The following is a 25,189-nucleotide window of genomic DNA, read 5'->3' as shown; positions in this document are numbered from 1 at the left end:
ATCCTAATATTGTGAAATATTATTCAAAGGGAAAATCTGAGTGGAATATTTGTTAGGAAAGAAAATATTGTGGTTACAAGTCACATTGAGCTACATTTTAGCAGCTAATGTCAGTTTTCTTTTTGTTAAATATGCAAGTGACTGAACATCATAGTGTGTGTATTTTGTGTTAACTATTAACTGGCAGTGACATTTGAGTGAAAACTTTCTTGAAGGTGTGCCTGCAGCACCAGCATAATATTGATGCAGAATTTTGCTTAAAGTGCAAGAGTGGGAGACAGCTCAAGGAAAATCATGGCCTAGGTGTATATGCAAAGCTGCTAATATGGCCGCCCAGTTAAATCTAAATCCACAAAGGGTTTATATTCATCATTTGCTGGCGTCATTTCTGTCAATTTGCATCATGGCACACACATTTAATCACTAAAGATGAAAGAGAAAATGTACACTCATGCTGAAAGATTTACGTCAAGCATCATGATCAGATGCCAAGGATTTGCTGGAAAATGAATTGTTCAGTTAAATTATCAACATGGAATTCTGCTGTAAGAATCATAAAACAATGTACTTTTTGATTAAGTATGTTGGGGTAAAGGTTGACCCTTGTGTTAGCAACTTGGATGATTTATTTCGGAAAGTCAGGGTGGAAGGAAGATTGGAAAAATAGTTCAAAATAGCTTGAGCTGATTATTTTCAACCATCAGCATTTAACTGAGGATGCTCTTGGTCTGAGCATTCATTCATCTCAGGATCACAAAGACTAGCTTAGGAGCAAATGATATTTGTTCCTGGTGCATTGTGAGGGTTGGGTTCAACGCCTAAGCAAGCAAAGGCTTTTCTAACTAAAGTGTTCTTTTGCTGAAGTAATATAATCTCTGGCTTTCGTTCTTATATAAAGAACCAATATCAAAATGTCAGGAGAGAATGTCCATTTAGGTACAAATTTACATGAATTAGTTTTCTCCTTGACACAATGAGAAGAACATCATGAAATGTATCCATTTACCAGTATTAAATTCACAGAAACTGTGATTTTGTTACTTTTATAATGTCTGTGATTTTACAGAACACCGTTCTTGTGTTTTGGGAATGAGCCAGTGGGAAATAAATATTTTCACGTAAGGCAAAAAGAGCTCCACATATCAAAAAAATTGGTATTTTAGCTTAAATGGTGGATATTTCCTATTATCAAAGAAATGAGAGTACAGTGTTTTTGTATGATTGTAAACATTTGAGTGGCGAGTTACAGTAGATATGAATCAGAATCCGCTCTGTGGCAGACAGCACTGTTTTGATGGATAGGCCTAACTCAGATTTAGCACATAATCATGTTCAGTTTGCTTCACTGAACAGCCTCAAGATAAAAGACATTAAAAAAAAGATTTGGCTGATGTCAGTCTTGCAGTGATGTCATCAGTGAGAGAGGGTGTTCAGACCTCTTTCTGGTGCAGTAGACAGAGTGAGAGCTTGAAGGAATCAGCCACTCACTGGCTGAGAGGTAACAACACTTTTGCTTTAACTTCCAAAGCTTCTGGCAGCCGGATTTTGTGTTTTAGTTCTTGATGCAGCTTGCTCGGTCTGCCAGTTTGTAAAGTGCACTTTACAAAGCAAAATAGTTGTAGTCAGGGCAGTTTTGGTGAGTGGGAGGATGCCAGCCCTTAACATGGACTGTGAGCTTTCTACACTGCTTGCCTGTCTGGTCGATGTGGAAGTTTTTACCAGTCAAGAGATTAAGGTATACTGTTTAATATTCATTTACTTTGTCAGCTATCTGTAAATGTTTAGACTACATGTTTAATGTGATATTTATGCTTCTTCAGACTGAATGTGTCTGTATAACTATGTTATAATCTTGAGCATAATATGCTTTAAACATTGCAGGAATATGAAGAGATTTTTGTCTGTGGTAATAATTGATTGTAAAGTATGTTTAAAATTTTCCTTCCACTTTCCTGGAGGCAATTAATTGTAAGTAATAAATAATGATTAGATTCTTTCAGTTGTAGATTAACTCTTATTCTTTACTCTCTTGACAGCCACCTATATGATTGAATGTGAGTTAGCTTATTTTCCAATGCAGTTAAAGTTGGATTTTTAAATACTTCCCAAATACCTGAATCCTTTGATTTGGCTAAACCTGTCCCTTTGCTGTGCTTTTGACTTCATTTCAAAACACGTTTGGTTAGATTTCATCAATAACATAGGAAGACGCTTGAAGAGGAATTTAAACAGCTTGCAATGAAATAAACAAATATCATTAACTGCAGATAAAGGTAAGTATGAGTACATTTCAGGATTATAATAATGGAAGTGCTACAAGTTTTGTTTAGAATCACAATCTATTGCATTTTTGCTGCACAGGAGAAGAGCAATTAACAGCAACTTTAAAAATGAGCTGCAAGAGATAAGTCATATTTGACATAATGCAAATTTTGCCATTCCTGACCTAACATTACAGAGAGTGTATGTGTGTGCAGGAGCAGCTTTACATTGTTCAGATAATTGTGCTCAACTTTCACATTTTCATTCCTATATCTCTATCTGTTGAAATGTGTTCTAGATAAATCACTGTGAAAGCAAATCAAAAAAAGTTGGCATTTGAGTTAAATGGAACAAACAATAGATAGCAACAAACACAAACAAAAATCGCCTTACACCATAATGATTCATCGATATATGTTTTGTTAAAATATAGATAATATGTATGGATCAATTTTCTACTGCATAACTTTTCATGCTGTTTCACTTAAAAGTTTGTTCTTAACAATTTAGCATATTTGGGCAGACTGGATTTCACAAAGTTATGCCAAACCTGTTTTATCCTAGAACTGGGTCTTTCCATTTTTTGTAAGAGATTCTCTGTAAATGAGTTATTGGAGAACATGTGTTTATAACAAAAAAAACTGATCATTTCTTATTTTCATTCAGATTGGCCATGAATAAATCTTGGGTGTGGGAAAAGACAATTACTTTTGTGCAATTAAGGTATATAGTCCTGAAATAAGAATTAAATCATATTTATTCAGTCAGTATAAATGGAGCACCACCAGAATAATAAAACTTTTCAGTCTACAGCATGGTGATTATCCCAATTAGTTTTTAGTTCAACAAACCAACATTAGAATACCTCATCTGAGATCCTGGTCTTGCTGAAAGAGGCACATGGGTACTTAATTGTTGGAAAATCAGTCTTAGGCAATATTTTGGTAGTTAAAGATGCTGTAGAAATACAAGTCTTTTGTTTTCCTTCATTTCTTGCTTACCTCATTCCGACTATAAAAATTGTTCTATATGCGAGCTCTAAGTCAAGAAAATATTGAAATAAATATCTAAAGACAAAGAGCAAATAATTATAGAAAATAAATATATTTATCACATTAAGGTTGATAACACACTCAGTTTTTTTTTCACTCCCCATAGAGTTCCATTTGCTAGTAACCAATGTTAATACTGAATATGTGTGTACCAAATATTATAACACATGAAAATAATTTTAAAACAGCTCTAGAGAACAATCTCCATTTCATCATTGTTTTGAATGGTGATATTTTTCTTTCCTTATAAAATTTACTGTCAGCCTTTTACAGAGCATCATTATGACATGATATGGAGGATTCAAGGTCCCAACTTTTCTGTTGTCAGAGGTTAAACATATTTTCTGTCAGCGTTATAATTTTAGTTTGTCTTGGATTCCAGTGCTTATACTTGAGGAGCAAAGCAGACACAATGATATGGGTTTATAGTTTTCCATTTCCCAGTAGCAACAAATAGGTTCCTAAGTGATTGCCTGGCTGGTGTAGTACATATCCATTTTATTTTGTGTTTTTAAAGCAAGTTTAAAAAAAAAAATAACAGTGTTAGCAAACACCTAAATTTTTGCCCAAAACAGGATGGGCCAATGTAAATTGGCTGTTTTACTCCATATTAATAACTATTAAAAGAACTTCAACAATAATTGATGAGCAGCGCAGAATCTTCTAGGGTTCTGAGTGAAGTGGATTAGGATGAAATTTGTGTCAGAACTAGGTGAGAAGTTTGGTGAGGTCAACCTCAATGTTGGGAACATCTCATTGCATCTTTAATGCTTTTGCCAATGGGTGAGATGAGTTTCCTGCCATAAAGCAGTGAGTTGCCAATGAATAAGAGGTATCACTTGTTAAATATTTATTAAAGACACACTAGCTTAATTAATATTCATCTTCCTATCTAAACAAATGCAGTAAACAAGATAGATCTTCAGAAGTCTCACCATGGAAGTCAAAGCAGGTACCTTATAATTTCATCTCACTATTGGCTATGACTATCCGCCAGGTTGCACAACATCTCAGAGTGTGATGCACAGGTATCAAATGCATCCCATGTCCATGGAGATTGGCATCCAATAATTGTCAACTCCTTATGACAATCATGGCATTCGTCTAAGTCACTCGTAGGGCGACTAGAAAGCACAAACTTGCACTGCATTGTGCATCAGCAACCAGCAATGTGAAGGCTACAGTTAGGCTACTTTGCATACAGGTGGACACCCAGCTGACAGATTGGACCAGACTGCATCTCAGCGCTGCTCACTTGCTCTCTTAGTGCTCATTCTCTTAGTATTATCCATGCCTTGCTCTGTCACATAACCAGGCAGCTTGCAATGCCGGTCAGCAGTCTTCAGGCAAGGGGCCAGGCATCTTACTGTCTGGCAGTGTGCTATGTCAGTCTCACACCAACTATTTATGGGGAAGACACGCATGTGCAGCAAGCAGGCAGCCATGTCTGAATGTTTCAGGAGAGTAGTCCTCAGCAAAGTTCGTGGAGGAACCTGTCAGTCAGATGATCCTGGCACAGCAAGGGCAGCCTCCCATACCAGTTCAGGGCATTATCTATAGTCCTCCACCTGGTCAGGATGATCTCAATCAAGGGATCCATGCTTCTGGAAATGGATGAAGCTTTATCCTGTGGCTCCTTAGCAACTAGTCCAGGCAGTCAGACAGTTGCAGAACTTGCTGAATTACTGCAGCTTCTGGGTATTGGGGCTATTGCATTTTACATCTCTGTCTGCCTGTCTATTCTTCCCTGTGCATCCGGATGAAGTCCCTGATTGTTGACCTTCACAGGGTCTTCTGCCTGGGGCTGAGCAGGTACCTGATCTCTGTCAGTCCTCAGAGTGCCAGTGGATGTTTGTGCAGGTTGTACTCCCAAACATTCAAACATTTAGGTGTCAGGATCTCAGCTTGTGGAGGTGCAGATAGCAGCATTAATGATATCCCATCTGAGACATTGGTACTTCACATATAAAGGAGATAGCGTCTCGGAGCCAGCTGTGTCTTTGTGAAGGACATGTTGTTGGCATCTACCAGATAAAGAGACAGAGGGCATCATGGTCAGCAGTTAGAAGTGGGGTTCAATGACGGAGACTGACAGAAGGTTATATTGAGACTGACAGTGGAATGAAGTGGTACTTACAGATTGGACGGACATGGACATCTCTACATTCATGCAGGAGTAGTCCTGGTCTACTGTGAGGGCCTTGTGGGATACAGAACCTGATATCAGGTTCTCCCTCACCAGTCTGGGCCCTCTTTGCCCTTTTGTGAACTGTCTTCTCCTGGAATGAGAGAAAGGGAGGAATTGAGTGAGGTCACAATTGGTGGCACAGCTCTTTGTGCTGGTGCAGATGGGTGAGAGATGGTGAGGTGTTCAGAAGGAGTGAGAAGGAAGCTTAGAGAGCGGGCAAAGTTACTAATGTGGGGGGAGATGTATATGCAGATGAAAGACGATGTTGCAGGCTATAATGCAAGTTGCAGAACATGAGATTTGTGGAAGGTGGGTGCAATAGCAAAGATGGTGAGTGCGCGGTGGGAGAGACCACAACCCTCTCTGGACTGCCTCCATTGCCAGTATATTTTCCTTAGATAAGGGGCCAATACTGTTCACAGTATTGCAGCTGTGGTCTGACTCGTACCTTGTATATTTTTAGCAAAACCTCCCTATTTTTATACTCAATTCCCTTTGAAATAAAGGCCAACATTTCATTTGCCTTCCCTAATATCTGCTGAACTTGTATGCTAGAATTTTATGATTCATGCACAAGAATTTCCAAATCTTTCTGAGCTGTAGCTTTCTGTAGTCTCTCACCATTTAAATAATATTCAGCTCCACTAGTGAATTGAATTAGCTTTATTGTCACATGTATTCAAATGAGTGCAGTGAAAAGTTTATAAGTTGCCACTTACAGCACATCCAACTTATGTTTATGCACTTCAGCAGAATCTGACATTATATTCTATCTGCTAAGTTTTAATTCGTTCACCTGACGTGTCTGCAGACTGAGTCATCCTCAATATTTTCCATCTGTTTTTATATCAAGTGCAAACTTTCTTCATTCACTTGCTTCATCCAAATCATTAATATATATTGTGTCCCTAACACTTAGCCCTGTGGTACTCCACTAATTACAGATTGCCATCCTGAAAATGCCCTCCCCATTATCCTGCTTTTTTGTCATGCATTAGTTAGCCAATCCTCTATCTATGCTAATATATTATCCCCAACTTCATGGACTCTTACTAAGTAGACTTATGTATAGTATCCTATTGTTTGCCTTTTGGAAATCCAAATATATGCCATCTACAGGTTCCCTTTGTTTATCCTGCTTGTTATCTTCTCAAAGAATTCTCATAAATTTGCTAGGCATAATTTCCCTTTCATAAAACCATCCAAATGCTGCTTAGTTATATTTCGTACTTCTAAATGCTCAGCTATTACATCTGCAAGTGACTAGGATTGACTATACTCACATCAATTGTACATACTATTTTTCATTCACTGCATTTGCAGGAGAAATCACCCTACCTTTGTTGGAGATTTTATCTAGAGCATCTCCCAGGTCCAGAAGGACAGCATGTCATTCTCCACTTAAGGATGCTGCAGCCTTCAGGATTCAATATCGAGTTCAATAGGTTTAGGGCCTGAGTACCTTTTTCTATGTCCTTCCCTCAACCTCACACACCATGTCTTGTTATCACATGAGCTGCTTTCATTACAGCCAACCTTATGTCATCCACTAATGCTCCCCATTAGCAGCTTTTCTATCTCCCCCGTTCACATTCCTTTGACCCGGAAGGTTGTTTCTGTTTTCTCTCCAGAGTTGCTGCTAAATGTGTTGAGTTACCTCAGCTATTTCTATTTTTGTTTCATTTTGCCTTTGCATCACCTGACTGCAATACCATCAGTGGGCAGTGGAATGCAGTGATGTGGAGATCATGGCACCCTGTTTTCATCTGCATGTTCTCCACACTACAAACTCATCAACAGAGACCTGTAAAATTGGCCTCAGTTAATTTGTTGGGACCCTATTTACAGAGCTTAGAGAAAAGCAAAACTAGGTACAAAATTTAGAACAAATTAGACTAATAACATTGCATAATATTACAATTTTCTTTCAAAAATAAAAGAAATAAATGTTTGTGTTGAAATTCTTCATTCAGATCCATTTTAGTGTCTATTTCAACTGGTGCATGGAAAAACAAATGGAGATTCCTATTCTAACATTTGAAAAAAATACTCCCCTGCTGGATTCAGGGACAGGAAATTGTTTTCCTTTTTTAGAGGTGGGAAGTTGGGCCAGTAGAATGAAATATCTCAAATATGAGAATGGACAGATAATCATCATGACAGATAAAGATAAATTTAGAACCATGTTTATGAGAAAAGGTTGAGGACATTCTTGCTGACATTTCTGTGCACATGTTGCCTCATTGCATCTTTTATTATAACCCCATCTTTTCTGTGTACTTCCTAATACATGGAAAATTCAGCAAAACAAAATAACTAACCTCAGGACTAGTACAGATCAGTATTTGTCTTTGGGAAACAATATTTTCTCTGTTGTTAGTGGAAAATATGGAAGAGGCTTAACTGTCTGAAACAATTATTTTCAGTGTGGAATTTTTCAAGACCTTTGTTTCTCTTCTTTGTTAAGCAGGACCAGTGGTGTTGACAGGACTTTATTCTGAGGTTGTTTGCATTTCAGCTTGCCAGACCAACAAATTGATTTCACAAGGGCTATTTTTTAAAATCAAAACTTCACAATAAGAGCAAAACAGGAAGAGCTGGTTCTCTATCCAAATAGTTAATTCTCCCGTATTCCATGTGACCTAACCTTGCTAACCAGTGTATCATGCAGCACCTTGTCAAACACCTTACTGAAGTCTATAAAGATCACATCCACTGCTCTGCCCTCATCAATCCTCTTCTTCAGAAAACTCAATCAAGTTAGTGAGACATGCTTTCACATCCTTGCCTTTCCAAATAGGTGTAAGTCCTGTCCCTTAGGATTCCCTCCAACAACTTGCCTATGACTGATGTGAGGCTCACTGGTTTTTTCCTTATCACCTTTCTAAAATAGTGGTACCATGTTAGCCAACCTCCAGTCTTCTGGGACCTCACCTGTGACTATTGATGATACAAATATGTCAACAAGGGGCCCAGCAATCTCTTCCCCTGTTTCCCACAGAGTTTGAGGGTACATCTGATCAGCTCCTGGTGACTTATCCACCTTTGTGTATTAAGTCATCCAGTACCTCCTGCTCTGTAATACAGATATAATATTTTTAGGATGTCACCATGTATTTCCTCACATTCTATATCTTTCATATCCTTCTCAACAGTAAACACTGATGCAAAATACTTGTTTAATATCTCAACCATCTCCTGTGGTTCCACACATGGGTGGCCTTGCTAATTTTTGAGGGGCCCTATTCACTCCCTAGTTAGCCTTTTGTCCTTAATGTATTTGTAGAATCACTTTGGATTCTCCTTAACCCTTCTTACCAAAGCTATCTCATGTCTCCCTTTTGCCCTCTTGATAGTCCTCTGTCTTGATACTATTCTTCTGCTGCCTTGATACTCTTCTAGGGATTATCTCAATCTCTGCTCTCTATACCTGACATATGCTTCCTCCTTATTCTTCACCAAATCCTCAATTTCTCTAGTCCTCCAACATTCCCTACACCTACTAGCCTTGCCATTCACCCTAACAGGAACATACAGTCTTTGGACTCTCATTACTGCATTTTTGAAGGTTTCCTATTTTTCAACTCTCCCTTTACCTGCAAACATTTGCACCCAATCAACATTTGAAAGATCTTGCCTAATACAATCAAAATTGGCCTACTTCCAATTTAGAATTTTAACTTTTTGATCCACACTATCCTTTCCAATCATTATTTTAAAACAAATAGTATTATGGTCACTGACCCCAAAGTGCTCCCCCACTGACACCTCAGTCACCTGCCCTGCCTTACTTCCCAAGAGTAGGTCAAGTTTTGCACTTTCTGTAGTAGGTACATCCACATACTGAATCAGAAAATTTTCTTGTGCACTCCTAACAAATTCCTCTCCATCCAAGCCCTTGGCAGTCTATGGCAGTCCCAGCCTATGTTTGGAAAATTAAAATGCCCTACCATAACCACCCTATTATTCTCACAGATAACTGAAATCTCCTTACAAATTTGTTTCTCAAGTTCCCGCTGACTGCTTTTTTTGGGGGTGGGGGTGGGGTGTGTCTATAGTACAGTCCCAATAAGGTGATCATCCCTTTCTTATTTTTTGGTTCCACCCAAATTACTCCCTGGATGTATTACCAGTAATATCCTCCTTTAGTGCAGCAGTTATGTTTTCCATAATCAGAAACACTGCTCCCCTTTCTATCCTTCCTCTAGCATCTTTACCGTGGAGCACTAAGCTGCCAGTCCTGTCATCCCTGAGCTATGTCTCTGTAATTGCTATATATCCCAGTCCCATGTTCCCAACCTTGCCATCATATCATCTGCCTTAACTTAAGCCTTTTGTTTTGAAATAAATGGAGTTTAATTTATCAGTCCTGCCTCATTCTCTGCTTTGTTCCTGTCTGCCTCAACTGTTTGACTTATTCCTTTTTCCAACTGTATCAGCCTTAGACTGCTCTTTTTCCTCAATTCCTCCCTGGGTGCCAAACACTACCCCTACCCCCCTCCACCACCATCACCACTTACAGCCGCACATTCATCTGCTCTAACCTCCTTTTCCTACCGTCACCTCCTTGTAGCACTAGGAGTAATCCAGATATTCCTACCCTCAAGGACCTCTTGTTAAAATTCCTGCCTAACTTGCTATGTTCTCTCTTCAGAATCTCATCCTTATCCCTTCCTACGTCATTAGTTCCAATGTGTACAACAACCTCCTGCTGGTCCTTCTTCCATTTGAGAATATTCTGCACTCTCTCTGAGAGTCCTTGACCCTGGCAACAGGTAGGCAACACACCATTCTGATGTCTCCCTGTTGGGTGCAGAACACCTGTTTGTGCTCTTACATTGCCCTGAGAGGCCATCACCCTGGCATTATCCAAAACAGCATAATTGTTTGAGATAGGGATAGCTACAGGAGACTCTTGCACTTGCTACTTCTGAGACCTCAAATCAAAAATACCTAAAAATCAACAGTCTTTTCAAAGTGGACCCAAACAAACCTGTAGACATGCCGTGTTTGGGCCCTTTTGAAAATGATTTTGCTCTTAGAACCTTTCAGGCCCAAACAGACCTGAACGGATCTATAACGATAAATATGTCTGAAAACCAAAAATATCCTTTTACTGAAAATCATTTGGTCCCAAGGTTTTTGGATAAAAGGATTTCCAATCTATATAAATGCCTTGGTGTCATGGTATGTTTTCAGTTGACATGACAAGGAGGCAATTATTGTGTACAATGTAGTACTTCTGGAATTCTTGAGGGCATAATTTTTAACATCCATTCTTGGACAGTCAGTGATCTGCTAGATGGATGACATTGAATCTGACAAGGAACGGTTACAGCAATTGACTGATCATGGCCTAAATTGCAAGAGTTTTGCTCTACCTCTTAAAAAAAAGTTCATAACTTACTCCACCTATTTGCGATGTCAGCCATTTTATTCCAACATTATGGAATTGTCTTTTGTTCCAATATGGGAAGATTCCAACTTTGTTTCAGTGAGTGACTTGCAGGCTATGTCTTTGAAAAACAAATTTCACCCCATCCTTCATGTTCCTTTCTGTATTGCTGTACCTATAGCCACTATGATCTTTCAGTCTACCTCTGGTTCCAACATCCTCACTTCATTCCCAGAGCCCATGACTTTGGAAATGCCCATGCCCTTGTTGATCTTATATTCATCCCATATGGCAGCCAGAGGTACTGTGACCTATTTAAGTCTCTCCTTCTCATTCACCCAGCCCCTTCCTATTCACAATGAGGTCTCACTCTCCTATCTTTAATTGTACCCTATCACTGTTACCATTCCATCAGTGACCTAATACAATAAAACTCATTCCTGGACTTGAGTTGCTCACTTTCCAGGGTATTCCGTGGACTGCCCTCTGATAAATTCCCTCACCAATATTGATCAAATCCCCAAGACAAACAGTGTTGGAATTCTGGACTGACTTAGTGGGATAGGGCATACTATCCATAGCCCAGTCCCCAAACTAATGTCTCCATACCACCCCAACTGATTTCCCTGTAATCCTTGGACTTGCTGCACTTCACCTTCAGGACTGATTTTGACCCAATCCTTAACCTACAAGGACGCGGATCCTTAGAATCTGGAAGGACCAACAACCTTTCTAACACTGTCTAATATCCTGTAGTGGAATAGAGCTCGCCCATTGACTGATGTGGTATTACCCTTGACTGAGCAAAGTATTGCCTTCACACTGTTAAGGAATGGTCTCCTTTGACTTTGAAACATAGCCACTTGGTTGAAGCATATGTTGTGCATTTATCATGTAAACTGCTGGCACATATTTCAAGTCTGATCTTGACATAGCATGGTGCCACTCAGTGACATGTCCAGTCCTGTCTGACTGAACATTCACTGATAATGTTTTCTGCACCAGTACAAGCTGCCTGCCTCTGCCTCTACCTCTACCTCTACGCTAAAAGCTAGAGACTGGCAGTCTATTACTGAACTCTGAAGCCACTCCACGCTAAGAAATCAATGTGACCCACACAGAAGCAGACAGCCTGAAATCAATGAATATGCACCAAGAAAACAGAGGCTGCCAGCCTATACCTAAGTGATAAAGTGAGTGAACACTAAGAAAGCAAGGTAAGAGCTGGAAGATTCAAGTGTTGATGTCTGTGCAGAGTCATCCTGTGTCGATGGCTGTCTCTGAAGGATAAGCAACTTCACAGAAGCCAGCTAGTCATAAGTGTCCCTGAGCTCCAGACTGAAGTGTTGAAGGGCTGAAGTGGTGCCCGATTTGGTTCGAGAACAGGCATGATGATATAGTGAGGATGATGGCTTGCCAATACCACCATGTGTGGGTGAAGGATTGATAAGAATAGTGGCCATGGAGCATGCAGGGAAATAAGAAGCAGCAATCAATTAATGGCTGGGACAAACATTCAGCTGAAGCTCCCAGATACCCACTCTGATATACCTGCCTGGAATTTGTCCCATCCACTATCTCAGTGAAGGAGTGGAAAATTGGAAATCGAATGAAAATGAGGTGATCTGGTGTTTTAATGGAAGTAAAGTAGTCACTGTTCAATTCCAAGATTTGAAGTCACCAATTAAGGCAAGAGGGAAATTTGACATTTCTGTTTTTTCATTGCCAGGAAAATGGTTTTCATTGACCCTATGTTTTCCCTTCTTAATCGCCTTATATCACACCAGAGAGAGGAAAATTTCATCCATAGTTTGGATCAGAACATTGTTCCCCAAAATTGAGACTTGGAGTACCCACTTAACAGCTACCAACTGGTGCAATAGGGTCCACTTTCAACTCCACTTATTTAGAGAAAATATATTTAAGCACCCATCAGATGAATGGGAGCACACAGAATAACTTATAATAATCCTCATGATTTGGAGATGCCGGTGTTGGACTGGGATGTACAAAGTTAAAATCACACAGCACCAGGTTATAGTCCAACAGGTTTAATTGGAAGCACACTAGCTTTCGGAGTGACACTCCATCATCAGGTGATTGTGATAATAATCCTGTAATACTTTCTTCCTCTGTTACTACAAGCAATTTTCAAACCAAATCTTTTATTTGGCTTCAGATGACCAACATTAGTGCAACATTTGAATTTATTACAAAGCTCTCCAACTGTTCAGTATTTCAACAACTTCAGAGTTTAAATGGAGATCAGACAGTTTTTCTACAAAATTCCATGAAGACTGTGAATGATGGAGTCTGTCAGTTCTATAATAGCCAACTCGATGCTACTCTCTTTCCAGTGGAATTGAAGCTTTTTCAGTTACTTGCAAACACGTTGAGTGAATAATTGGGAAAGATTTTCACAGTCAATTTCAATTAATTGAAATGAGATTTTAAAAATTGGCTAAAGGGCTCTCATAGTATAGTGGTGGTGTCTCTATGTCTGAGTCAGGAGAACTGAGTTAAGAACTACCTGTGCCTGAGGTGTGTAATAGCATCAATGAACAGGTTGAAGAGAAAGTATCTAAAAATTGGGAAAAATAGTATAAACAGTTGTAGGTTTTTCATCCCAGGTACTCAAGTTCTGTAATGGGAATTCAAGTTAAATGGCATTCTGCTGTTCATTATAAATATTAGGGTGAGACACATAAAGCCATCGGTAGAATTTTGACTATCATTGAAATTTTGAGTAGTTTCAAGAATCACATGCCAGGATTTTTTTCTTTTAATGTTCAGAACTGCTTTTACACCTAAGTGAATGCTTTTCTCCCCATTGTCAAAGAACCGTTTTTATTCCCCATTAACCACAGAAGAGGGCCTGCCAGTCAGCAGATATAACCCCTTCCACAGCCTGGCCACGTCCAGGAGCAGACCCATGAAGAAGTTCTCTGATTTGCCCATACCCCTCTGCACCAGATAGCCAAAGATCAGGATCCTGGGGCTCAAGTGCAACCAAAGACGTAACAAAAGATTTTTCAAATAACTAAGAAGGGGTGTAATCACCCATAATGGAGAAGGTCTTTTCCCAGAGGTGGGGGAGTCCAGAACTAGACGGCATAGATTTAGGGTGAGAGGGGAAAGATATAAAATGAGATCTAAGGGGCAACGTTTTCACAGAGGGTGGTGTGTGTATGGGATGAGCTGCCAGAGGAAGGGGTGGAGACTGGTACAATTGCAACATTTAAAAGGCATCTGGATGGGTATATGAATAGGAAGGGTTTAGTGGGATATGGGCCCAAGTGCTGGTAATGGGACTAGATTAATTTAGGTTTGGACCAAAGGGTCTGTTTCCATGCTGTAAATCTCTATGACTTTAATTATAATTCATATAATTCACAAACTCCATAGCATTACAAAATAAATAGTTGAGCTGGACGACATACAGGGTTATTTTCTTTAATTTATCCTATTTTTTTAATCAACTGTTACCTGTTTAGGGATGTCATTACACTCATCTGGAACAGGTAATAACATGTAGGATTTTTTTCTACTTGAACTATTTTTCCAATAAACTTGTTCAGAGATGTTCTTGCACACCTCTGGTGAGACTGGAACCTGGCCCACCCGGTTCACGGGGTAGAAATACTGCACCACAGGAGGGCAGATAAATCTGTTCCTTACAACCTAGCACTGTACTTCCCTTCCCCTTAATTCAGAATTAAAGCTATTTAACAAATTTATAGTTGCTATAATCTCACTTTTACAACTTCATCCACCACAAACCAACAGTGTGCATACTGTATGACGGATGTCCTAATCCATACGTAGTATTGATATATTCATCAAAGCATTAAGTTTTACTGAAATGCAAATATTTTTAATCAACCTGTTCAGTTGTGTTAAGATGTACTGTCTGGAAAATGTGGGACATGAACCCAGGTCTGCTGACCCAGCAGTCAGGACATCTACCACCGTGTTACAAAAGTCCCACCTTCTCTTGAATGTGCCCTTAGAATATCAGCTTGTAGTCAAACACGTAATTGATTGCCAGTAAAGTTGCTGCATAATTCAATTTACACAGTATGAATCGAGGTGAGACACTTTATTATACAAGGTTTGAAAAGTAAAGCACAATTCTATATATAATAAGAACAGAGTGTGCTCGGAAATCAGAAACAAAAATGAAAATTGCAGGTAAAACTCAGTAGGTCAGCAGCATCTGTGGAGAAAATCAGAGTTAATGTTTCGGGTTGAGTGACCCTTCCTCGGAGCTTTTTCAGTTATATATACAACCTATATGTTCAGAATTAACCAGTTATATATGATCGAATAGAAAAACTGTGGTCAAATACCGCACAGAGCACTTGAAATAGCAGACGTGGTCAAGACAATCCCATGAAATTTCCAGCAACCCACTCAGTTAAGATGGACTGTGGGTCACTTAGTCTCATTAAAATTTTGTCTCCTTTTTGAGGGATTCAAGTTCTTTACTTTTAAGGATCTTGCCTCGAAAGTCCTTCAAAAACCACTTTCTCATGGTTTGTCTCAGGTGCTCGTGACTCAGTAGCTTTCCTTGAGATTGTGTTCCACTTGATTCCCAAGCATGTACTCCATCTATTCTCGGTCACTCTTTCACACAGAACCAGATTCATGGAGCTGCAACTACTCCTTGGTTCTCTGAGTGATAAATAAACTGGGCCCAAATTCTTTGGAATTTGGAAAAATGTAAAGGAATATCTTCAAAATGCACTTAATTTTTGGAGAGCTTGACAGGATAGTTATTGAAAGGCTGTTTCCCTTGCTGGAGATCACAATAAAAATTAATAGAATAAGGGCATCACACATTTAAGACTAAGATGAGGAGAAATTTCTTTCTCCAGAGCAGGTATAAATATTTGGAGTAGTCAATCCTTGAGAGATGAATGTTGCTAGCTTGGGTTTGCTTAAAACGGTGATTGATAATGTTTTGGGCAATAAGGGAATCAAAGCAAACTGGGATAGATTTTGAAAATGCAGTTGATGGATAAGTTCATGATTTTATTGAAAAGCAAGCTGCAGCTCTCATTCATATGTTCATTTAAGGCTCATTAGAAAAGTTACTGATTCAGATATGTTATGAAGTTCAGAAATAAACAATACACAAGTATATTTGAGTACAATAAGGTTAAACTTAAGAATTTACCCTTTCAAATATTTATTTAAAAATGGTAGCATCAGTGACATTTGTCACATATTAGTGATATGCAATTCCACCTTTTAAATGGTCACAAAAATATCAGCATGGAGGCTAACATCACTGGACGAAAGTTGGAAAAGAACAATTTAGTTAAGTACTTATAACATTGGAAATGTATCAATTTGCAGATCTCACAGTTTGGAGGGAAGTAATGGTGCAGTGGGGTAGACACCAATTTCATCAGTTTTGGAATCCTGTAAAATCTAGCTCAATCAGGTTTGCACTTTCCCCCAGCAGACTGAACTGGTTTTTGTACTCATAGCTGAGGAATCCCTCCTCTATGCTGGATTTCGCTTATTATAGTCTCTCTGGGCCAAATGCAATTTAGCATCTCTTTTGAGCTGGAGTGAGTTGCAATGTGGGCCTAGTAAAGGCCCCAAAATTGCTAACAGGAAAGGTAATTGGTTCCAGAAATTATCATGTACCTATCCAAGAATGTCCTTAATGTGATCCAGATATGATTATGTGGTGCACTTTTAAACTGGATTCAACTGTTGATATTTGAGTTTAAATTGAATGGAAATCAAGCCAAACAGCTTCATTTGTTTCTGCCAGTGGTTGTTGGTACGAACGCTGAAAAGATATTGCAACTTACATCTAACACTTCCTTTTCACAATTCAGACTCTCCCAAAAGAGCCAACATTCTGCTTAAATCTTGCCGCCTGGTTTTAAACGAGTGTCAGTAGGCTAATGCTTGGAGAGAGCATTGCCATTGAAATTTATCTCTTTAGCTTGAAATGTCCACTTGGATATATTTTCAGCAGAGATTGATGATCAACAATGAATAACAGTGACCTGACCGATTACCACTCCCTCTGCTCTGCAGTTCTGATAGCAATTAATTATCTGGTCTCAGCCAAGAAAATATAAGTGTCAGCTATGAATTAAACCTGTGATCAGTGAGCCATTATTCAGATTTTGCGAGGAAGAAATAACTAGAACTATTTCAAAGCATATTGATTTGTATGTTCAGATTGGAGCAGACTTTGCTGCTTATCTTCCCAAAACATTGTTCTGCCAGAGTGCAACACATGGTGTAAAATCGGACAGAGAGGAATATCTTAAAAATGTGTTGCTGGAAAAGCGCAGCAGGTCAGGCAGCATCAAAGGAGAAGGAGAATCGACGTTTCGGGCATAAGCCCTTCATCAGGAATGCTTATGCCCAAAACATCGATTCTCCTTCTCCTTTGATGCTGCCTGACCTGCTGCTCTTTTCCAGCAACACATTTTTAAGCTCTGATCCCCAGCATCTGCAGTCCTCACTTCCTTCCAGAGAGGAATATCTGCCAACAAAAAAAAACTTGCCCAATTTCCTATGTTCTTTGCTCACATTTAACTCAAAATGCCTAGTACAGTGAAAAGCAAACCTGCCCCATTAGCTTTCTCACATATAGCATTCAGGAATACGCAATGGACTTCTCCCAGAATCTGAATGAAATGGGCAATAACAAGAATGCTAGGAGACTGTAAAAAAACAAGATTCTCGATATTAAGGGGAAAACTGAATGTTTTTCTTCAGGTGTCAACAGCTAGATAAGAATCTCACTAGTAAGTTCAGTGGGCCATATTTGTATGCATTGACACCTTTTTATTTTTAGATTTTGTTTAATTTCTGTGCAGGTAGCTGTTGTCCCAGGTACCTGTGAGAAACTAAATAATGCCCATTCCTGATTTGATAGTCGGAGCAGTTAGCTGGCGATTGCAGCTCACTAGTATCTTCTCCAAGCTTCCATGTTGGTCACCATTTCCCAACATCTCAGGATACATTGAATGGGCCATGTCTGAAAGCCCAAGCGGAGTAGTCCTTAATCCAATCAGATGGGAAGATAGTGAGTCAGGGGTGTCACCACAGTTGGTCCAGGGCGTTGGCCACAGTCACATGGATGCTTTGTGGAATTGGAGTGCAAGGATCACTGTCTCTGTACAACCTGTCTGGGAATTCCAGTAAATTATTTGGTAAGCCGAGGGTGAAGAGGTTGTTACTTTCCCAGTGAGGAAAGGTAAAAAGGTATCTTAAGTGAGTGAGTAGAAGGACTGTTTGCAGGAAGGATTAGTTTAGAGTTGGATGTTAGCCATTGAAAGATGATGCTTCATTCAGTGGTTGGAGTGGTGGACCACAGTTTTGATGGGAGGTGGGTGAAGTAGCAGAGGTAGAGTGAGTGTTTCAAACAGGTGGTGGCACTTAACCTTTGCAGACCAAGATTTCAGAGTTTTGTCTGGATGATCCTCTGAACTGTGGACACTACACTGACTCAGTTGGCTTCTTTAGACAAGGCTGACAATTTCTGGTGCTCCATATTCCTCTGGTGGTCCTGGGGAAAGAGAATTGCCCTTCCCTCCCCACCAGGATCTCCAGGTCCTTAATTATGAAGTGGGGTGCTAACTTGTCATTTTCAGGCACAATGTTATCCAATTGTATATTAACGCACAAAGGACATTTCCTGGCTGGCAGCATTTGAAATGCCAGGCAGCTGGGATTTAAATATGGCTTCCATGGTATGAATGGCAACCACTGCCAGCCCTGACAGGTCGCTCCGACTCTGCTGAGCACAGGATTGTACAAGAGTAGGGCCATGTAAGTGGGATACATAATTAATGATGTCAGCAGTGGAGAATTGAATGACAAAAGTTGCCAGGGTTCAGCAAGGGAAAGCCTCCATGAAACTACCTGAAATCAACACTGCCGTACAAATGGTAAAATTCAGCCCATGTTGTTTATCTAATGACTTTGTCCATTTGTGACCTCACTTGAAACCTTGCCTATTTCAATTGTATATCAACACACAAAGGACACAAAAGATCCATTAAAAAAAAATCATACTGCTTACTCATTGTGGAGAACAATTCTTCCATACATTACCTTGGATGATTTGGTTAAAGCATTTGTTTCCTTAATTCTTATATTTAACAATTATTAACCCTGACTAAAAGTGTTAATAAATTAGTTAAACTCAGGAAATAAGAAATTAAAAATAATTCAATGCATGGAAAATAATTTTTTAACACTTCTGCAAGACTAAATATCATTAGACTGTGAGTGGAAGAATTTCTGAGTTTAAGGGACCAATGCTGTCAGAGTGCTTTTAGCAAGTGTTATCAATATTAATTCCTTTGCTTCAATACAGAAACATATTACTTGTTACAAGAATATTCCCAAAACATGACCTAATATATTCAAAATAAGAGTGACCAATTTCATTCTGCAATATTTTTGATAATATGTTAAAATAATCGTTATTATAAGTACGGTTTGGGTGAATTAATTTTGATAGGATAATTTTATGGATATGCCTTCCCAGAGAAGAACTTTATAGTATCAGAAATACAATATGTCCATGATTTTCTGACTATTAACATGATGGAAATTCCTTCAAAATTGTTTTTCCAATATGCGCTTGCAACGAACTCCCTGTTGTGTGTGGATTTTTAATATTCCACAAAAAATGACTAGTTGGAAAGCAATGGAGAAATAAAGGATACAGAAATGGCTTATTAAACACAGAATGATATATACAAGTTGATGATACTGATTATAAGGGACTGCTGATATTCTGGTTTCTTTTCAATGTAACGAATAAAAGTTAAGTATTTCAGTAAAACAAAATGCAATCCTTTCCTCTAGAGACTTTATCTACCAACAGAGGGTGATTTTGTCTTATCTGTTGGAATCATTCCTTTGTAACTGTATAACAATTAACAGTATAAGACAGGAGAAAATGTTTAGACTGACCATATTGAGTCAACACATCAGAGCTGTACTATTAATCCACTAATTGGATTATGACTTTGAGTGCATTTGTTGAAAATGCAATTTCAATAGTGGGAAAAACAATGCAGCTGTGCACAAGGCATCTACTCTAATTAGCCTTTTACAAATTCTTAAACAAACAATAAGTCACTTCACCGGTTCAAACACCAGTTGATGAATATGCTTGGTCATTACCGTTGGATAATACTGGTGGTTAATGCCACTGGTTAAAATAGTAGGTTAATATAATGCTAGCAATACAAATACAGTAAGTGCTTTTTCCCAAGTGGAAAGACACCGGTAATACCTAATAAAGTGCTCAGTCAACTTAGATGTGACTGCATGCAGGTAGGATTAAGCAACAATCTGGTTTTCATTATCTTTAAGGCAGGAAATGTCTGGCACTGTCCAGTAGTGAAAAAATGCTTCTTAGTGCACCACTGATCATCATGTGACTGTGCAACATGTTGGTCAGTTCTCAGAATAGAGGCACGCAATTCAAGCAATCCTCCTTAGAGCTTTAAACACCACACAATCAAAGTTAAAAAACACAGGCAAAAATGGTAGCTAAACGTCAAGGAGCACCTTCTTTATGGACTGGTAGGTAAACTAGAATCTCTATCACTTTACATATGAAGAACAATTTGAATTTAGCAGCAAAATGGACACTTCAGCAGGACATTAGAGAATTGGCTAAAAGATAAATCTGACTTCAGTGTACCGTGCAGCATTTGAGACTTCAGGTCAATAGTGGTGCTAGGATGGATTCCTAAATATAAGGCTTTCCACTTGGGACACTCATTCACCCCAGTTGGCAGGACAGAGGAAATACCTCTGTGAAGAATGGCACAAAGAGAATTAATTAGACATTGCTCAGGTTGTGAGATGCAGGGATTCTAACGATGATGTACAAGGCCTTGAACTGTTGTGTGGCTCTCTTCTAATGAGGTGAGATTGTATGGAGACACTTCTTGCCCTTGAGTCTCCTCATTGATTCTAACTGGGTCAGGGCCAAGTGTAAAACTTAGCTGTAGGAATGATATGGAAATGCCGGTGTTGGACTGGGGTGGACAAAGTTAAAAATCACACAACACCAGGTTATAATCCAACAAGTTTATTTAGAAGTACAAGCTTTCCGAACACTGCTCCTCCGTCTTGCTGTAAATTCTGTGTCCTTTGATCCTACTCCACTAGCTACCTGATGAAGGAGTAGTGCTCTGAAAGTTAGTACTACCAAATAAACCTGTTGGACTATAACCTGGTGTTGTGTGATTTTTAACTAGCTCTAGAAAGGCATTGGTAATGGGACTGATGTAATGTCAGGTCATCTGGACAGCTAAAAAATCTAGCGACATTCAGCCTGCTAACTGTTATGTCCCTGACTCAGACTTTTTTGCATTAATGGCTCATTTCTTTCTTTCCCAACTGAAGCTATGTACAAGTCACTACAAGAGCATTTTCTCAATACAAATGAGTGCAGGTAGAGTATCTGCTTGAGACAATTGGTTTCAGACTTTTGGTAGTTCTTAGCAAATAACAATCTACTTGATAGTAGACATTGTTCATCAGTAGATGTTAGAAGAGTTGCAGATGTAGGACACAGAAGATAATTGCTGGGGCACACCACTTTAGAGAGCTCTCAATAATGAGTGGAAAATGGAAAATTGTTTCCAGATTACATATATACATGAATTTCTGATGGCCCTTTTCCAATGAGAGACTCAGAATGTCAGCAGAGACAAAGGGCAAAAGCTTATAGGCATCTAAGTGATATGGGCTATGATGAGATTTATATAAGAATTCCGACAAAGCCTGTCTCAATCTCAAGTGCTGGGTTCTGCGATATGCTTCCTGAAAGTGCAGTGAGTGAACACAGATGGTTAATGTTGTTGTCAAGAGTGTGTTATTTGCTAGATAGCTGTGTCAAAATTGAGGAAATGTTGATTCATTCAACAATGCATTTGGGTCCGTTTATAATTTGGACAGGGATGGTGACCAAAGAATGTCCTCTGTGTGTTAGGTCATTGCAAACTAGTCCCAGAAGTGGAATGTAATTTTGGGCCACTGCTCAATTCTTCACCACATCTGTGGAAGAACGGCTGTGTTCCATTCAAAAGGTATACACAATTGAGTTTATTTATCTTGATAGTGCAGAACCATTGAGAAATTACCACATGTTTTAACTTGCTTGCTAGATATTTGAAAACATGTCCATTTTAGTAGTTTGTTTCTTTAAACAAGGCAGGGTTTTATTAGAAGGTAGAGCAAAGTTACTTCTAACGTAAAGTATGAGAAACTAGTTAGTGTGCTATATATATCATGTTGACCTGCTGAGAGCTGCAGAACCATTTCTGCACTGAACAAAGGATAAAAACACATTCCAGCAGTTTATTAAGAGAACACTATAAATTAAGACATGCATGTTTCCAACAGCTCCCTCACGATTGCTTTACAACATAGAGGCTTACAGAAGGTCCTGTGCCAGATGTTGCATGACATGAGGGGGAATGATTGAAAGCTGGCATTCTTAGGGTGCGTTTTTGTCAGTGGAAAGATCCATAAAGTTAACTATTTCCTTAGTAAGAGGTTATGGATTAGCATGTTTGATCCTTTCTGGACAATGCCCAATCTCAAACTATTTATAACCTGGTGGTTTGATCTAATTGCTGCAAAGCTATGTACCTCCTGAGAAGATTTGGCTTCATTTCTAAAGTGACCATTTTCTGTAGCAGCTGCTTTTAGAAAAAAAAACTGTGCTGCCAAATTCCTAATTTCATTTGGAATTTTATCCATATTTGTACAGGAATGCATGTTGTCAGGAACTGGAATTTTTTGTTGATGAAATTAGAGAGTATTTTATTTTTAAGTGTGCATTCCAGAGGTTATAAAAAAGTGTTAACAGATTTTGACCCCAGAAAAACAGGGATGTCATATTTCTCCATGAATTGTGCATTGCTGTTCTTTTTCTATATCCTATTATTGACATGATCTGTGGAAACATTGGGGTGAATTTTATACTCCAGCTGGCTAATTCAAAGATGTAATGTAAAAAGCTGGCAGATAAGTTGAGGAGGGGGAGGGGGTGATGCCTATACACTCGCCCCTTTGGTCTCTCGAGGCCCTTAAGTGGGCAGCTAACTGCTGCATAAGGCTACCATTCCACTTGTGCTGCAATTCTTTGATCTGTGGGAGAAAGACAAAGCAAGGCGGGCAACCCAGCATTGCTGATTGTGTGGATTGTTGTCAGGCTGGAAGGGCTGCACCTCCTGTGGGGTTGTGGATCTCTGTGTCCATCAGGCACTCCCCTAAGATAGTACTCCCACCTTCACTCTACCTTGTCCCACCCTGCATGCCTCTGACCTGTTTGACTCAACCTGCCCCCCCACCACCTCCAGCCACAAGGCCATCCCTGGTGCCCATGCCCAATAAATCTCCCTGAACTTAACTGAAGTCCTGGAGACACCTTCTTTCTTGGAGTTTAGAATTCCAGCATTGGCCATTATTCTCTTCTGATGCTGTTGGGGCTACAGAGCTGTTGGCCAGCAGTTAGGACCAGACAATCCCTGACCTCAAGGTGTGGAACACCACACTGCACTATGTAAGGACATGGCCATTGTAATAACCATGCAGAACATCCAGAGTGGCAATGTACTGATTGAGTTTTAGGTTGGTGGTGGAGGATGATGGGGTTTGTGGGTAATTTGTCACCTGTAAATCCACCTCAACTTTGCACATAATCATGAACAGAGAACAGAGATTTTGTGTGATAGGCATTAGTAATCAAAGTATTATAGCATAAAAAGTGCTTAAATAGAAATACATCAACAGCAATAAACAACACGTATGCAGTGGTATAATACGTTGATACTTGCAATCCAAATATCCAAGTAGTTTTGTCAACAAAAGTTTTTGATGCGGTAGAATTGCCGCATTCTTGTGGCTTTTTATTTCACAATCTGTACTTTCAGGGTACTGAAAGTTCCCAACATGAAAAAAAATTATTCGAAATATTGGTTTAAAATGTTGATGTTATGAATACAAGAGCTATACCTTGAGCACCCATCATGGAATCTCAGATTGCCAATTATCTTTGTTACTTTGTACTCTTGGAATAATAGAGACGTTACATAAACCTATTTCACATTGGATCCTTTCAGCTTTTGAAAGAGGAAATTTTTATCCAAATGTCCGAGTGGTGATGGGCCATTCCCTAGCTCACTGTGCCTTTAAATCCACTCTTCTTACTATTGCTTCACCTTTGACTTTCACTGAATGTATATTGTACCAGAGCTAATCGAGGTATTGGGGTAAATCTTCGTAGCTATGAGCTATGTAAGGTCTTTTAGCATAATTCACTCTTTCCTTCTCAGACGGTTTGTCCAAAAATATTTTACCTTGGAATGCTATTGGAGCTAAATGTTATTCGAAATTGTCAAAATGACTGATGGGTTTTGTTGGCCAATTAAAAAATATTTTCAAACCAGGAAAGCTTGCCCGAATTATTAGATGCCTCACCTAAATGTCTTTTTTCTTCCCTACTGTTGTCTTGTCAAATACTCAATTGTTTCCGGAAGACTCTGAATAGCCAACAATTAGTTTGTTCCTTTCAATGTCATTCCAACAGCTCTGGCAAAACCACAAATTATTTTCATGAGTGTTGTGGCATCTTTTATTGTTGCCCCTTCACTTGCTTTGCTATTATCTGCGTCTTGAAAGCTCTGCATCCTAGTATTTTAATTTCCATTTAGCTTAAATCCTGCCTATATTGTTCCTGTTTGCAATTTCAAATACTGTACTAGTATTAATCTTAAAAGGATGCTCAACTTTTTCCTTTTCAATATTACTCGTTTTTTTTTACTCGAGGGCCCACATCCACAACCTATGATTTTCTTCTGGTTTTTGTTTAAAAAAAAGACTGACTAGGATATAGCCAATGTTGGACCTGGTATATTTCAAAATGGATTGACAGGTTTTATGTTTGGAAGATGAAAGTTTAAATCTAGCTCCAGATGTTGATCTGATCACAGTACAAAATTCTAGCAAAAGTGGCTGACCTTTTTCTCACTCAACATTTGCATTGCTAGATTGATTTCCCAGGGTCAGGTAGCTGGCTTGAAGTTAGCCCCACATCCATCTGCAATGAACCTGATTCAAAGCATTGTCCACAAGGGACCTCACTGCGGCAGTCTAACAGGAAAAGAGACTTCAGTAAACAATTTTATCTGGCCAATAAAACTGAAGCTTTTTAACCAAAATGTCAAAGAAATTTATGATAGGCCCTTTATTTTCTTCAATAAAAAGTAGTACTTT

The 25,189-nt window shown here is 39.0% G+C and overlaps 1 protein-coding gene across 5 annotated transcripts in view; it reads left to right on the top strand.

Moving 5' to 3' along the window:
- The window catches only part of rcan2 (regulator of calcineurin 2), a 383,573-nt gene that overhangs the window by 192,437 nt on the left and 165,947 nt on the right, over positions 1–25,189 (top strand). The window contains exon 1 of one of the 5 annotated variants that reach the window (XM_087979979.1): positions 1,474–1,735. The exons of the other annotated variants lie outside the window; for them this stretch is intronic. Coding sequence (XP_087836105.1) covers positions 1,649–1,735 — 87 coding nt within the window. The 5' untranslated portion in view covers positions 1,474–1,648. Of the gene's footprint in view, positions 1–1,473; positions 1,736–25,189 lie in introns of those variants that run through there. 5 annotated transcript variants of the gene reach the window in all.

The sequence above is a fragment of the Chiloscyllium plagiosum genome, unplaced genomic scaffold, assembly GCF_037043375.1.
Source record: "Chiloscyllium plagiosum isolate Xiang-an unplaced genomic scaffold, Cpla_swu_hap1 HiC_scaffold_3, whole genome shotgun sequence".
In the NCBI taxonomy this organism is placed as follows: domain Eukaryota; kingdom Metazoa; phylum Chordata; class Chondrichthyes; order Orectolobiformes; family Hemiscylliidae; genus Chiloscyllium; species Chiloscyllium plagiosum.
The sequence above is the reverse complement of the archived record's forward strand: the minus strand, read 5'-3'. Positions and strand labels throughout refer to the sequence as shown.